This window comes from Tachypleus tridentatus, unplaced genomic scaffold (assembly GCF_004210375.1).
Source record: "Tachypleus tridentatus isolate NWPU-2018 unplaced genomic scaffold, ASM421037v1 Hic_cluster_2, whole genome shotgun sequence".
NCBI lineage: Eukaryota > Metazoa > Arthropoda > Merostomata > Xiphosura > Limulidae > Tachypleus > Tachypleus tridentatus.
Window position 1 is genome coordinate 48,797,535 of NW_027467782.1, and position 15,255 is coordinate 48,812,789.

Here is a 15,255-nt window from a genome sequence, read left to right on the forward strand (position 1 = left end):
TGATCTAATAATAAACTACTGTCTTTTGTTTCTGTAAAACCCTACAGACTAATAGTTGAGAAACAAATGATCTAATAATAAACTACTGTCTTTTGTTTATGTAAAACCCTACAGACAAATAGTTGAGAAACAAATGATCTAATAATAAACTACTGTCTTTTGTTTCTGTAAAACCCTGCAGACTAATAGTTGAGAAACAAATGATCTAATAATAAACTACTGTCTTTTGTTTCTGTAAAACCCTACAGACTAATAGTTGAGAAACAAATGATCTAATAATAAACTACTTTCTTTTGTTTATGTAAAACCCTACAGACTAATGGTTGAGAAACAAATGATCTAATAATAAACTACTGTCTTTTGTTTCTGTAAAACCCTACAGACTAATAGTTGAGAAACAAATGATCTAATAATAAACTACTTTCTTTTGTTTATGTAAAACCCTACAGACTAATGGTTGAGAAACAAATGATCTAATAATAAACTACTGTCTTTTGTTTATGTACAACCCTACAGACTAATAGTTGAGAAACAAATGATCTAATAATAAACTACTGCCTGTTGTTTATGTAAAACCTTACGAACTAATAGTTGAGAAACAAATGATCTAATAATAAACTACTGTCTTTTGTTTATGTACAACCCTACAGAATAATAGTTGAGAAACAAATGATCTAATAATAAACTACCGTCTTTTGTTTCTGTAAAACCCTACAGACTAATAGTTGAGAAACGAATGATCTAATAATAAACTACTGTCTTTTGTTTATGTACAATCCTACAGACTAATAGTTGAGAAACAAATGATCTGATAATAAACTACCGTCTTTTGTTTCTGTAAAACCCTACAGACTAATAGTTGAGAAACAAATGATCTAATAATAAACTACTGTCTTTTGTTTATGTAAAACCCTACAGACTAATAGTTGAGAAACAAATGATCTAATAATAAACTACTTTCTTTTGTTTATGTAAAACCCTACAGACTAATGGTTGAGAAACAAATGATCTAATAATAAACTACTGTCTTTTGTTTATGTAAAACCCTACAGACTAATAGTTGAGAAACAAATGATCTAATAATAAACTACTGTCTTTTGTTTCTGTAAAACCCTACAGACTAATAGTTGAGAAACAAATGATCTAATAATAAACTACTGTCTTTTGTTTCTGTAAAACCCTACAGAGAAATAGTTGAGAAACAAATGATCTAATAATAAACTACTGTCTTTTGTTTATGTAAAACCCTACAGACTAATAGTTGAGAAACAAATGATCTAATAATAAACTACTGTCTTTTGTTTATGTAAAACCCTACAGACTAATAGTTGAGAAACAAATGATCTAATAATAAACTACTGTCTTTTGTTTCTGTAAAACCCTACAGAGAAATAGTTGAGAAACAAATGATCTAATAATAAACTACTGTCTTTTGTTTATGTAAAACCCTACAGACAAATAGTTGAGAAACAAATGATCTAATAATAAACTACTGTCTTTTGTTTCTGTAAAACCCTACAGACTAATAGTTGAGAAACAAATGATCTAATAATAAACTACTGTCTTTTGTTTCTGTAAAACCCTGCAGACTAATAGTTGAGAAACAAATGATCTAATAATAAACTACTTTCTTTTGTTTATGTAAAACCCTACAGACTAATGGTTGAGAAACAAATGATCTAATAATAAACTACTGTCTTTTGTTTATGTAAAACCCTACAAACTAATAGTTGAGAAACAAATCATCTAATAATAAACTACTTTCTTTTGTTTATGTAAAACCTTACAGACTAATGGTTGAGAAACAAATGATCTAATAATAAACTACTGTCTTTTGTTTATGTACAACCCTACAGACTAATAGTTGAGAAACAAATGATCTAATAATAAACTACTGCCTGTTGTTTATGTAAAACCTTACAAACTAATAGTTGAGAAACAAATGATCTAATAATAAACTACTGTCTTTTGTTTATGTACAACCCTACAGACTAATAGTTGAGAAACAAATGATCTAATAATAAACTACCGTCTTTTGTTTCTGTAAAACCCTACAGACTAATAGTTGAGAAACAAATGATCTAATAATAAACTACTGTCTTTTGTTTATGTACAATCCTACAGACTAATAGTTGAGAAACAAATGATCTGACAATAAACTACCGTCTTTTGTTTCTGTAAAACCCTACAGACTAATAGTTGAGAAACAAATGATCTAATAATAAACTACTGTTTTTTGTTTATGTAAAACCCTACAGACTAATAGTTGAGAAACAAATGATCTAATAATAAACTACTTTCTTTTGTTTATGTAAAACCCTACAGACTAATGGTTGAGAAACAAATGATCTAATAATAAACTACCGTCTTTTGTTTATGTAAAACCCTACAGACTAATGGTGGAGAAACAAATGATCTAATAATAAACTACTGTCTTTTGTTTCTGTAAAACCCTACAGACTAATAGTTGAGAAACAAATGATCTAATAATAAACTACTGTCTTTTGTTTATGTAAAACCCTATAGACTAATAGTTGAGAAACAAATGATCTAATAATAAACTACTGTCTTTTGTTTATGTAAAACCCTACAGACTAATAGTTGAGAAACAAATGATCTAATAATAAACTACCGTCTTTTGTTTATGTAAAACCCTACAGACTAATGGTTGAGAAACAAATGATCTAATAATAAACTACTGTCTTTTGTTTCTGTAAAACGCTACAGACTAAAAGTTGAGAAACAAATGATCTAATAATAAACTACTGTCTTTTGTTTATGTACAACCCTACAGACTAATAGTTGAGAAACAAATGATCTGACAATAAACTACTGTCTTTTGTTTATGTAAAACCCTACAGACTAATAGTTGAGAAACAAATGATCTAATAATAAACTACTGTCTTTTGTTTATGTACAACCCTACAGACTAATAGTTGAGAAACAAATGATCTGACAATAAACTACTGTCTTTTGTTTCTGTAAAACCCTACAGACTAATAGTTGAGAAACAAATGATCTAATAATAAACTACTGTCTTTTGTTTCTGTAAAACCCTACAGACTAAAAGTTGAGAAACAAATGATCTAATAATAAACTACTGTCTTTTGTTTCTGTAAAACCCTACAGACTAATAGTTGAGAAACAAATGATCTAACAATAAACTACTGTCTTTTGTTTCTGTAAAACCCTACAGACTAATAGTTGAGAAACAAATGATCTGACAATAAACTACTGTCTTTTGTTTCTGTAAAACCCTACAGACTAAAAGTTGAGAAACAAATGATCTAATAATAAACTACTTTCTTTTGTTTATGTAAAACCCTACAGACTAATGGTTGAGAAACAAATGATCTAATAATAAACTACTGTCTTTTGTTTATGTACAACCCTACAGACTAATAGTTGAGAAACAAATGATCTAATAATAAACTACTGTTTTTTGTTTATGTAAAACCCTACAGACTAATAGTTTAGAAACAAATGATCTAATAATAAACTACTTTCTTTTGTTTATGTAAAACCCTACAGACTAATGGTTGAGAAACAAATGATCTAATAATAAACTACTGTCTTTTGTTTATGTAAAACCCTACAGACTAATGGTTGAGAAACAAATGATCTAATAATAAACTACTGTCTTTTGTTTCTGTAAAACCCTACAGACTAATAGTTGAGAAACAAATGATCTAATAATAAACTACTGTCTTTTGTTTATGTAAAACCCTACAGACTAATGGTTGAGAAACAAATGATCTAATAATAAACTACTGTCTTTTGTTTATGTAAAACCCTACAAACTAATAGTTGAGAAACAAATGATCTAATAATAAACTACTTTCTTTTGTTTATGTAAAACCTTACAGACTAATGGTTGAGAAACAAATGATCTAATAATAAACTACTGTCTTTTGTTTCTGTAAAACCCTACAGACTAATAGTTGAGAAACAAATGATCTAATAATAAACTACTGCCTGTTGTTTATGTAAAACCTTACAAACTAATAGTTGAGAAACAAATGATCTAATAATAAACTACTGTCTTTTGTTTATGTACAACCCTACAGACTAATAGTTGAGAAACAAATGATCTAATAATAAACTACTGTCTTTTGTTTCTGTAAAACCCTACAGACTAATAGTTGAGAAACAAATGATCTAATAATAAACTACTGTCTTTTGTTTATGTACAATCCTACAGACTAATAGTTGAGAAACAAATGATCTGACAATAAACTACTGTCTTTTGTTTCTGTAAAACCCTACAGACTAATAGTTGAGAAACAAATGATCTAATAATAAACTACTGTCTTTTGTTTATGTAAAACCCTACAGACTAATAGTTGAGAAACAAATGATCTAATAATAAACTACTGTCTTTTGTTTATGTAAAACCCTACAGACTAATAGTTGAGAAACAAATGATCTAATAATAAACTACTGTCTTTTGTTTATGTAAAACCCTACAAACTAATGGTTGAGAAACAAATGATCTAATAATAAACTACTGTCTTTTGTTTCTGTAAAACCCTACAGACTAATAGTTGAGAAACAAATGATCTAATAATAAACTACTGTCTTTTGTTTATGTAAAACACTACAGACAAATAGTTGAGAAACAAATGATCTAATAATAAACTACTGTCTTTTGTTTCTGTAAAACCCTGCAGACTAATAGTTGAGAAACAAATGATCTAATAATAAACTACTGTCTTTTGTTTCTGTAAAACCCTGCAGACTAATAGTTGAGAAACAAATGATCTAATAATAAACTACTTTCTTTTGTTTATGTAAAACCCTACAGACTAATGGTTGAGAAACAAATGATCTAATAATAAACTACTGTCTTTTGTTTCTGTAAAACCCTGCAGACTAATAGTTGAGAAACAAATGATCTAATAATAAACTACTTTCTTTTGTTTATGTAAAACCCTACAGACTAATGGTTGAGAAACAAATGATCTAATAATAAACTACTGTCTTTTGTTTATGTACAACCCTACAGACTAATAGTTGAGAAACAAATGATCTAATAATAAACTACTGCCTGTTGTTTATGTAAAACCTTACGAACTAATAGTTGAGAAACAAATGATCTAATAATAAACTACCGTCTTTTGTTTCTGTAAAACTCTACAGACTAATAGTTGAGAAACGAATGATCTAATAATAAACTACTGTCTTTTGTTTATGTACAACCCTACAGACTAATAGTTGAGAAACAAATGATCTGACAATAAACTACCGTCTTTTGTTTCTGTAAAACCCTACAGACTAATAGTTGAGAAACAAATGATCTGACAATAAACTACTGTCTTTTGTTTATGTAAAACCCTACAGACTAATAGTTTAGAAACAAATGATCTAATAATAAACTACTTTCTTTTGTTTATGTAAAACCCTACAGACTAATGGTTGAGAAACAAATGATCTAATAATAAACAACTGTCTTTTGTTTATGTAAAACCCTACAGACCAATAGTTCAGAAACAAATGATCTAATAATAAACTACTGTCTTTTGTTTCTGTAAAACCCTACAGACTAATAGTTGAGAAACAAATGATCTAATAATAAACTACTGTCTTTTGTTTCTGTAAAACCCTACAGAGAAATAGTTGAGAAACAAATGATCTAATAATAAACTACTGTCTTTTGTTTATGTAAAACCCTACAGACTAATAGTTGAGAAACAAATGATCTAATAATAAACTACTGTCTTTTGTTTATGTAAAACCCTACAGACTAATAGTTGAGAAACAAATGATCTAATAATAAACTACTGTCTTTTGTTTCTGTAAAACCCTACAGAGAAATAGTTGAGAAACAAATGATCTAATAATAAACTACTGTCTTTTGTTTATGTAAAACCCTACAGACAAATAGTTGAGAAACAAATGATCTAATAATAAACTACTGTCTTTTGTTTCTGTAAAACCCTGCAGACTAATAGTTGAGAAACAAATGATCTAATAATAAACTACTGTCTTTTGTTTCTGTAAAACCCTGCAGACTAATAGTTGAGAAACAAATGATCTAATAATAAACTACTTTCTTTTGTTTATGTAAAACCCTACAGACTAATGGTTGAGAAACAAATGATCTAATAATAAACTACTGTCTTTTGTTTATGTAAAACCCTACAAACTAATAGTTGAGAAACAAATCATCTAATAATAAACTACTTTCTTTTGTTTATGTAAAACCTACAGACTAATGGTTGAGAAACAAATGATCTAATAATAAACTACTGTCTTTTGTTTATGTACAACCCTACAGACTAATAGTTGAGAAACAAATGATCTAATAATAAACTACTGCCTGTTGTTTATGTAAAACCTTACAAACTAATAGTTGAGAAACAAATGATCTAATAATAAACTACTGTCTTTTGTTTATGTACAACCCTACAGACTAATAGTTGAGAAACAAATGATCTAATAATAAACTACCGTCTTTTGTTTCTGTAAAACCCTACAGACTAATAGTTGAGAAACGAATGATCTAATAATAAACTACTGTCTTTTGTTTATGTACAATCCTACAGACTAATAGTTGAGAAACAAATGATCTGACAATAAACTACCGTCTTTTGTTTCTGTAAAACCCTACAGACTAATAGTTGAGAAACAAATGATCTAATAATAAACTACTGTTTTTTGTTTATGTAAAACCCTACAGACTAATAGTTTAGAAACAAATGATCTAATAATAAACTACTTTCTTTTGTTTATGTAAAACCCTACAGACTAATGGTTGAGAAACAAATGATCTAATAATAAACTACCGTCTTTTGTTTATGTAAAACCCTACAGACTAATGGTGGAGAAACAAATGATCTAATAATAAACTACTGTCTTTTGTTTCTGTAAAACCCTACAGACTAATAGTTGAGAAACAAATGATCTAATAATAAACTACTGTCTTTTGTTTATGTAAAACCCTATAGACTAATAGTTGAGAAACAAATGATCTAATAATAAACTACTGTCTTTTGTTTATGTAAAACCCTACAGACTAATAGTTGAGAAACAAATGATCTAATAATAAACTACTGTCTTTTGTTTCTGTAAAACCCTACAGACTAATAGTTGAGAAACAAATGATCTAATAATAAACTACTGCCTGTTGTTTATGTAAAACCTTACAAACTAATAGTTGAGAAACAAATGATCTAATAATAAACTACTGTCTTTTGTTTATGTACAATCCTACAGACTAATAGTTGAGAAACAAATGATCTGACAATAAACTACCGTCTTTTGTTTCTGTAAAACCCTACAGACTAATAGTTGAGAAACAAATGATCTAATAATAAACTACTGTTTTTTGTTTATGTAAAACCCTACAGACTAATAGTTTAGAAACAAATGATCTAATAATAAACTACTTTCTTTTGTTTATGTAAAACCCTACAGACTAATGGTTGAGAAACAAATGATCTAATAATAAACTACCGTCTTTTGTTTATGTAAAACCCTACAGACTAATGGTGGAGAAACAAATGATCTAATAATAAACTACTGTCTTTTGTTTCTGTAAAACCCTACAGACTAATAGTTGAGAAACAAATGATCTAATAATAAACTACTGTCTTTTGTTTATGTAAAACCCTACAGACTAATAGTTGAGAAACAAATGATCTAATAATAAACTACTGTCTTTTGTTTCTGTAAAACCCTACAGACTAATAGTTGAGAAACAAATGATCTAATAATAAACTACTGTCTTTTGTTTCTGTAAAACCCTACAGAGAAATAGTTGAGAAACAAATGATCTAATAATAAACTACTGTCTTTTGTTTATGTAAAACCCTACAGACAAATAGTTGAGAAACAAATGATCTAATAATAAACTACTGTCTTTTGTTTCTGTAAAACCCTGCAGACTAATAGTTGAGAAACAAATGATCTAATAATAAACTACTTTCTTTTGTTTATGTAAAACCCTACAGACTAATGGTTGAGAAACAAATGATCTAATAATAAACTACTGTCTTTTGTTTATGTACAACCCTACAGACTAATAGTTGAGAAACAAATGATCTAATAATAAACTACTGCCTGTTGTTTATGTAAAACCTTACGAACTAATAGTTGAGAAACAAATGATCTAATAATAAACTACTGTCTTTTGTTTATGTACAACCCTACAGACTAATAGTTGAGAAACAAATGATCTAATAATAAACTACCGTCTTTTGTTTCTGTAAAACTCTACAGACTAATAGTTGAGAAACGAATGATCTAATAATAAACTACTGTGTTTTGTTTATGTACAATCCTACAGACTAATAGTTGAGAAACAAATGATCTGACAATAAACTACCGTCTTTTGTTTCTGTAAAACCCTACAGACTAATGGTTGAGAAACAAATGATCTAATAATAAACTACCGTCTTTTGTTTATGTAAAACCCTACAGACTAATGGTTGAGAAACAAATGATCTAATAATAAACTACTTTCTTTTGTTTATGTAAAACCCTACAGACTAATGGTTGAGAAACAAATGATCTAATAATAAACTACTGTCTTTTGTTTATGTACAACCCTACAGACTAATAGTTGAGAAACAAATGATCTAATAATAAACTACTGTCTTTTGTTTATGTAAAACCCTACAGACAAATAGTTGAGAAACAAATGATCTAATAATAAACTACTGTCTTTTGTTTCTGTAAAACCCTGCAGACTAATAGTTGAGAAACAAATGATCTAATAATAAACTACTGTCTTTTGTTTCTGTAAAACCCTGCAGACTAATAGTTGAGAAACAAATGATCTAATAATAAACTACTGTCTTTTGTTTCTGTAAAACCCTGCAGACTAATAGTTGAGAAAAAAATGATCTAATAATAAACTACTTTATTTTGTTTATGTAAAACCCTACAGACTAATGGTTGAGAAACAAATGATCTAATAATAAACTACTGTCTTTTGTTTATGTAAAACCCTACAAACTAATAGTTGAGAAACAAATGATCTAATAATAAACTACTTTCTTTTGTTTATGTAAAACCCTACAGACTAAAGGTTGAGAAACAAATGATCTAATAATAAACTACTGTCTTTTGTTTATGTACAACCCTACAGACTAATAGTTGAGAAACAAATGATCTAATAATAAACTACTGTCTTTTGTTTATGTACAACCCTACAGACTAATAGTTGAGAAACAAATGATCTAATAATAAACTACTGTCTTTTGTTTATGTACAACCCTACAGACTAATAGTTGAGAAACGAATGATCTAATAATAAACTACTGTCTTTTGTTTATGTACAACCCCACAGACTAATAGTTGAGAAACGAATGATCTAATAATAAACTACTGTCTTTTGTTTATGTACAACCCCACAGACTAATAGTTGAGAAACAAATGATCTAATAATAAACTACCGTCTTTTGTTTATGTAAAACCCTACAGACTAATGGTTGAGAAACAAATGATCTAATAATAAACTACTTTCTTTTGTTTATGTAAAACCCTACAGACTAATGGTTGAGAAACAAATGATCTAATAATAAACTACTGTCTTTTGTTTATGTACAACCCTACAGACTAATAGTTGAGAAACAAATGATCTAATAATAAACTACTGTCTTTTGTTTATGTAAAACCCTACAGACTAATAGTTGAGAAACAAATGATCTAATAATAAACTACTGTCTTTTGTTTCTGTAAAACCCTACAGACTAATAGTTGAGAAACAAATGATCTAATAATAAACTACTGTCTTTTGTTTATGTAAAACCCTACAGACTAATAGTTGAGAAACAAATGATCTAATAATAAACTACTGTCTTTTGTTTCTGTAAAACCCTACAGACTAATAGTTGAGAAACAAATGATCTAATAATAAACTACTGTCTTTTGTTTATGTAAAACCCTACAGACTAATGGTTGAGAAACAAATGATCTAATAATAAACTACTGTCTTTTGTTTATGTAAAACCCTACAGACTAATAGTTGAGAAACAAATGATCTAATAATAAACTACTGTCTTTTGTTTATGTAAAACCCTACAGACTAATAGTTGAGAAACAAATGATCTAATAATAAACTACTGTCTTTTGTTTATGTACAACCCTACAGACTAATAGTTGAGAAACAAATGATCTAATAATAAACTACTGTCTTTTGTTTATGTACAACCCTACAGACTAATAGTTGAGAAACAAATGATCTAATAATAAACTACTGTCTTTTGTTTATGTACAACCCTACAGACTAATAGTTGAGAAACAAATGATCTAATAATAAACTACTGTCTTTTGTTTATGTAAAACCCTACAGACTAATAGTTGAGAAACAAATGATCTAATAATAAACTACTGTCTTTTGTTTATGTAAAACCCTACAGACTAATAGTTGAGAAACAAATGATCTAATAATAAACTACTGTCTTTTGTTTCTGTAAAACCCTACAGACTAATAGTTGAGAAACAAATGATCTGATAATAAACTACTGTCTTTTGTTTATGTAAAACCCTACAGACTAATGGTTGAGAAACAAATGATCTAATAATAAACTACTGTCTTTTGTTTATGTAAAACCCTACAGACTAAAAGTTGAGAAACATACCACAGTTTTTATAACCTTAGGTGTACCAGGACTTGAAACGGGCCAATATTAAGGGTCTTCTGGTTTACCGAAAAGAAGATCTCTCGGAGAAGTATGGTATCCGTGGAAACAAGTTTGTTCTACCGATCATTCTGTTAGCTGAGGAAGGATACGTGATAGAACCCGTAAGTTATATTTAAGTTGAAATAAATAAATATTTATATTTCCAGTGTGTTAACTGCAGAAAAGATGCGTGTTAATGATTGCACTAGATTATTTGAAAAATACTGTTCTTACGTTTTCCTTGGATCCATTCAATACTGGTTCTTGCACATATTTTCATGCACCTAGTTAGTCATTTACAGCTATAGACCTTTCTGTCTCTTCCCCTTCACTACTCACTCACTTTTTCTGGGGGGTTGACATTAATCCACGAGGTAGTAATCATTTTCCCATCATCTTACGAGAGATTGGCCGTGATCAGTACCACCTGACCCATGTCCCACGGTGGAAGTTGGTGCAGGCCAACTGGCCTTCTTTCACTACTCTCTCGGAACTTGATCCTGCCATCTTATATAGATCATCCATAGATAATTGTATAGCAGCTGTAACCAACAGTATTATACAAGCTGCTACTCGATGTATCCCTAAAACCTCAACATGTTCCCCACGGCATCCCCGTACTTGGTGGAATTCTGCCTGTTCTATAATATGGAAAACTCGGAAGTGTGCTTGGGATAAATTTCAAAGATACCCCACGCTCTCAAACTGCATTGCATTTTATCAAGCCCGTGGACACGCTTGGCAAGTTCGACGTCAAAGCCAGAAGGAATCTTGGATTAAATACACATCCGACGTTTCTTCAACCACCAGCACAAAAGTTGTATGGGATAAGATCTGGAGGGTGAGTGGAAGATACACTTCTGTCTCCCTCTCTATCATAATATCTGATGGCCACAAAGTTGCAGATACACAGAGCATTGCCAATATTCTTGAGGACTTTCTTCTCTCGTGTATCTAACTCTTCAAACTTATCCCCTTTTTAGCCATTAAAACACAGGTGGAGCATCTGCCTCTTTCCTTTTCAACTGTCTAATGCTATGATTACAATCACCCTCTTACACTGATGGAACTCAAACTTGTTGTTCATCGGTGTGGCAATACCTCAGTCAGACCTGATAATATACATTATGAGATGTTACGCCACCTTTCCCAGAACTCTTACTATTCTTCTAACTGTCTTTAAGTGGATATGGCAGGAAAATGTCTATCCAGATGCTTGGCTATCATACTTCCTATTCTGAAACCTGGGAAGGATACAATGATTCCTTCAAATTACCATCCCATTACTTTGACAAGTTGTCTCAGTAAGATCTCAGAGAGGATAATCAATGCCCACCTCATTTGGTTTCTTGAATCAAACAACATCCTCTCACCTACTCAGTGTTGGTTCTGAAGACAACGCTCTACTATAGACCACTTAACTCGCTTTGAAACATCAATCCGAGAAGCCTTTTTAAGGTGACAACATCTTGTTACTGTTTTTTTATTTAGAAAAAAACTTACAATACAATATGGAGATATGGCATCTAACGAGACCTTTACTCGTATGCATTGGGTAACAACTTGCCACTTTTCATCCAGCAATTCTAAATGAAGTGCCGATTCCAAGTCCGTGTGGGCTCAACACTTTCTCATTTTTTCCCACAGGAACTTGGAGTCCCTCAGGGCTGTATTCTGAGTGTCACACTTTTCATTATAAAGATTATTGCCATCAGTGAACAGCTCCCCCTACAGTTGCCAAATGGTATTTTTGTTGATGACCTTCACATCTCATGTCAGTCATCAAACATGAGGTTTATTGAACGGCAGCTACAAACTGCAATCAATCAGATACTGAAGTGGACCACGGCAAATAGTTTTAAACTTTTTCTCTCTAAAACCATTTGTATACATTTCTGCCACAAACGGGGAATCCACCCAGATCTAGAACTCCGTCTTAGTGATGTTGTATTTCCTGTCATCCCTGAGGCAAAGTTCTTATGTCTAATATTTGATTGTAAATTAAATTTTATATTGCATATCAAACAACTTTGTATCAAATGTCAAAAAGAATTGAACATTCTCACTGTCCTCTCTTCTACTTCTTGGGGAGCAGATTGATACTCCATGCTCAAAATTTATCATGCCCTCATCCAATCCAAACTTGACAATGGATCTGTGGTTTATGGTTCTTCTAAATATTCAGCACTAAAAATGTTGGATTCCGTCCATCACCATGGGCTTTGGCTTTGCACGGGAGAAGTACAAAAAGCACCAATGCAAAGCCAAAACCCCTGGTGATGGACAGGATCCAACATTTTTAGTGCTGAATGTTTGGAAAAACCAGTGCATTGGTGCTTTTTGCACTTCTCTCATGCAAAGTCTGTATGTGGAATCTCATGAACCCCCTCTATATGTTCACCTTTTGCAACTGTCTCTAATGTATGCTTCCAAACTTCGATCCTTACCACAGCATTCTACCTGGCGTTGTGTTTTCCAACCACAATGGACCACACTTTTTAATAACAGAAAATCTGCCATTGTACCTTTTAGTCTCCGTATCCAGATATGATTAGAAGAGTTGGATTTATTCTTGAATAATATTGCAGTTTCTTCAAATCAACCTATTCCACCATGGCAAATTACTGTCCCCAATTGTAACCTATCTTTGAGTCATCTTGAGGAAAGCAGATACACCCAATTGGAAACATTGCTCTTTCTTTGCTGAACATCTTTCATATGATCCATCCATTCCTATATATACAGAATATAACAGAAAATCTGCCATTGTACCTTTTAGTCTCCGTATCCAGATATGATTAGAAGAGTTGGATTTATTCTTGAATAATATTGCAGTTTCTTCAAATCAACCTATTCCACCATGGCAAATTACTGTCCCCAATTGTAACCTATCTTTGAGTCATCTTGAGGAAAGCAGATACACCCAATTGGAAACATTGCTCTTTCTGAACATCTGATCTCCATTCCTATATATACAGAACATCTTTCATCCATATGATTAGAAGAGTTGGATTTATTCCAGTTTCTTCAAATCAACCTATTCCTATATAACCTATCTTTGAGGTCTTGGTTCAAAAAACATTGCTCTTTCTTTGGAACATCTTTCATATGATGACTCAATGGGCTCAGCCAGTTCGATTGTGGCACACAGACTCCCCCTACAGTTTCTGTTTTCACTGCCGAATTGTATGCCATCTCTCTTGCCCTAAATCATATTGAACTAACACAATACACAAATTGTACAATATATACGGACTCACTCAGCTGTCTATTGGCCCTGGAATCATTCCATGATAGTCACCACCCTCTTCTCATTAATATTGAAAACAAACTGGCCCGTCTGTCTCTGTCCAATTCTTTTGGATACCAGGTCATGTTGCTCTTTGTGGGAATGAGCTGACCGACAGAGCAGCGAAGTCTGCCTGTTCTGGATCTATCATCCCAGTATGGACTATGATCCAGTTATCAAATTCAGACTGTACACCAGATGGCAGGCAACCTGGAATGAGCAACACAATAACAAGGTTTTTCAAATCAAACCTTCTCTTGGTCTTTGATCTTCTTGCTTCTGTAAGGATGGAAGAGAGGAGGTTGTTTAGTCAAGGCTACACATTGGTCACAGTTTAACCCACCACTTACTTTTATCTGGAACTGCTGCACCAATGTGTGGTCCATGTGGCACTCAGATCACAATCATCCACATTTTATTATTGTGTCATTGTTACAACCTAGAATAACGACACCATTTTAAAGATATTTGTAAGGTGGGTTTGTCCTTGACTTTGGCCTATGTTATAGGTGATACTGTCCATCTCACTCATGTTTTTACATTTTCAAGAGCCATTGGTCTTTTACACTTAATTTAAGGTTTTTTATCAGACTATGTAGTGTTTTAGCATGATTTCTTTTACACATTTTAATGTTTTAACACAATTTCTTTTACACCTTTCAATTTTTCTTTTGAACTGAACCCAGGACTGGAAACTTCAGGTGACTATCAGCAAGGGGGTACTTCTTGCTTCAGTCTTCCTGGCAAGTCGTAATTTTACATATTTTACATTTTACCTCAATTGCCTATACCTATACTGTACCACATCTTGTCTGGCACAGATAGCCTTGTAGCTTTGTGCCAATAAACATTGAATGCCGACCTATCTACCCACGTTTTCAGTGGAACATGTCAGGTCTGATATGTATATATATTCATGAATTTGTAACAGCAAATCAAGGTTGTTTCCTTTGTCTTTTGTTAGTATATGTGCTGTAAGAATGATCACCTTTGTTTAATAATCTTAACTCTGTTTTATTATATTGTACTCTTTGAATAACAAACAACATTCTGTTACAGATCAGTGATTCTGTTAAGCAGAAAGGGGACCTATTTAGTACTGCTGGTAACCATGGTTATGATCCAAGTGTGGTGAAGGATATGTGGACGATCTTTTATGCTAAGGGACCATGTAAGTGTAGATTACAGATAGAAGTGCTGTAGCTTTATAAAAGTTTATTTTCTCTACAATAGTTCAAAGCTTGTTCTTGTGGTTTTAATTCAATGATGCTATCAGATGTATATTTTCCATATCTATGGTTTGTGACCAAAGTTTATCGTAAATGTTTTCCTAGTTTC

General features: G+C 31.3%; 1 protein-coding gene across 1 annotated transcript in view; it reads left to right on the top strand.

Moving 5' to 3' along the window:
- The window catches only part of LOC143243374 (glycerophosphocholine cholinephosphodiesterase ENPP6-like), a 47,319-nt gene that overhangs the window by 30,821 nt on the left and 1,243 nt on the right, over positions 1-15,255 (top strand). The window contains exons 5-6 of the mRNA XM_076487238.1: positions 10,607-10,750; positions 14,977-15,088. Of these exons, the coding sequence (XP_076343353.1) occupies positions 10,607-10,750; positions 14,977-15,088 (256 nt within the window). The remainder of the gene's footprint in view (positions 1-10,606; positions 10,751-14,976; positions 15,089-15,255) is intronic.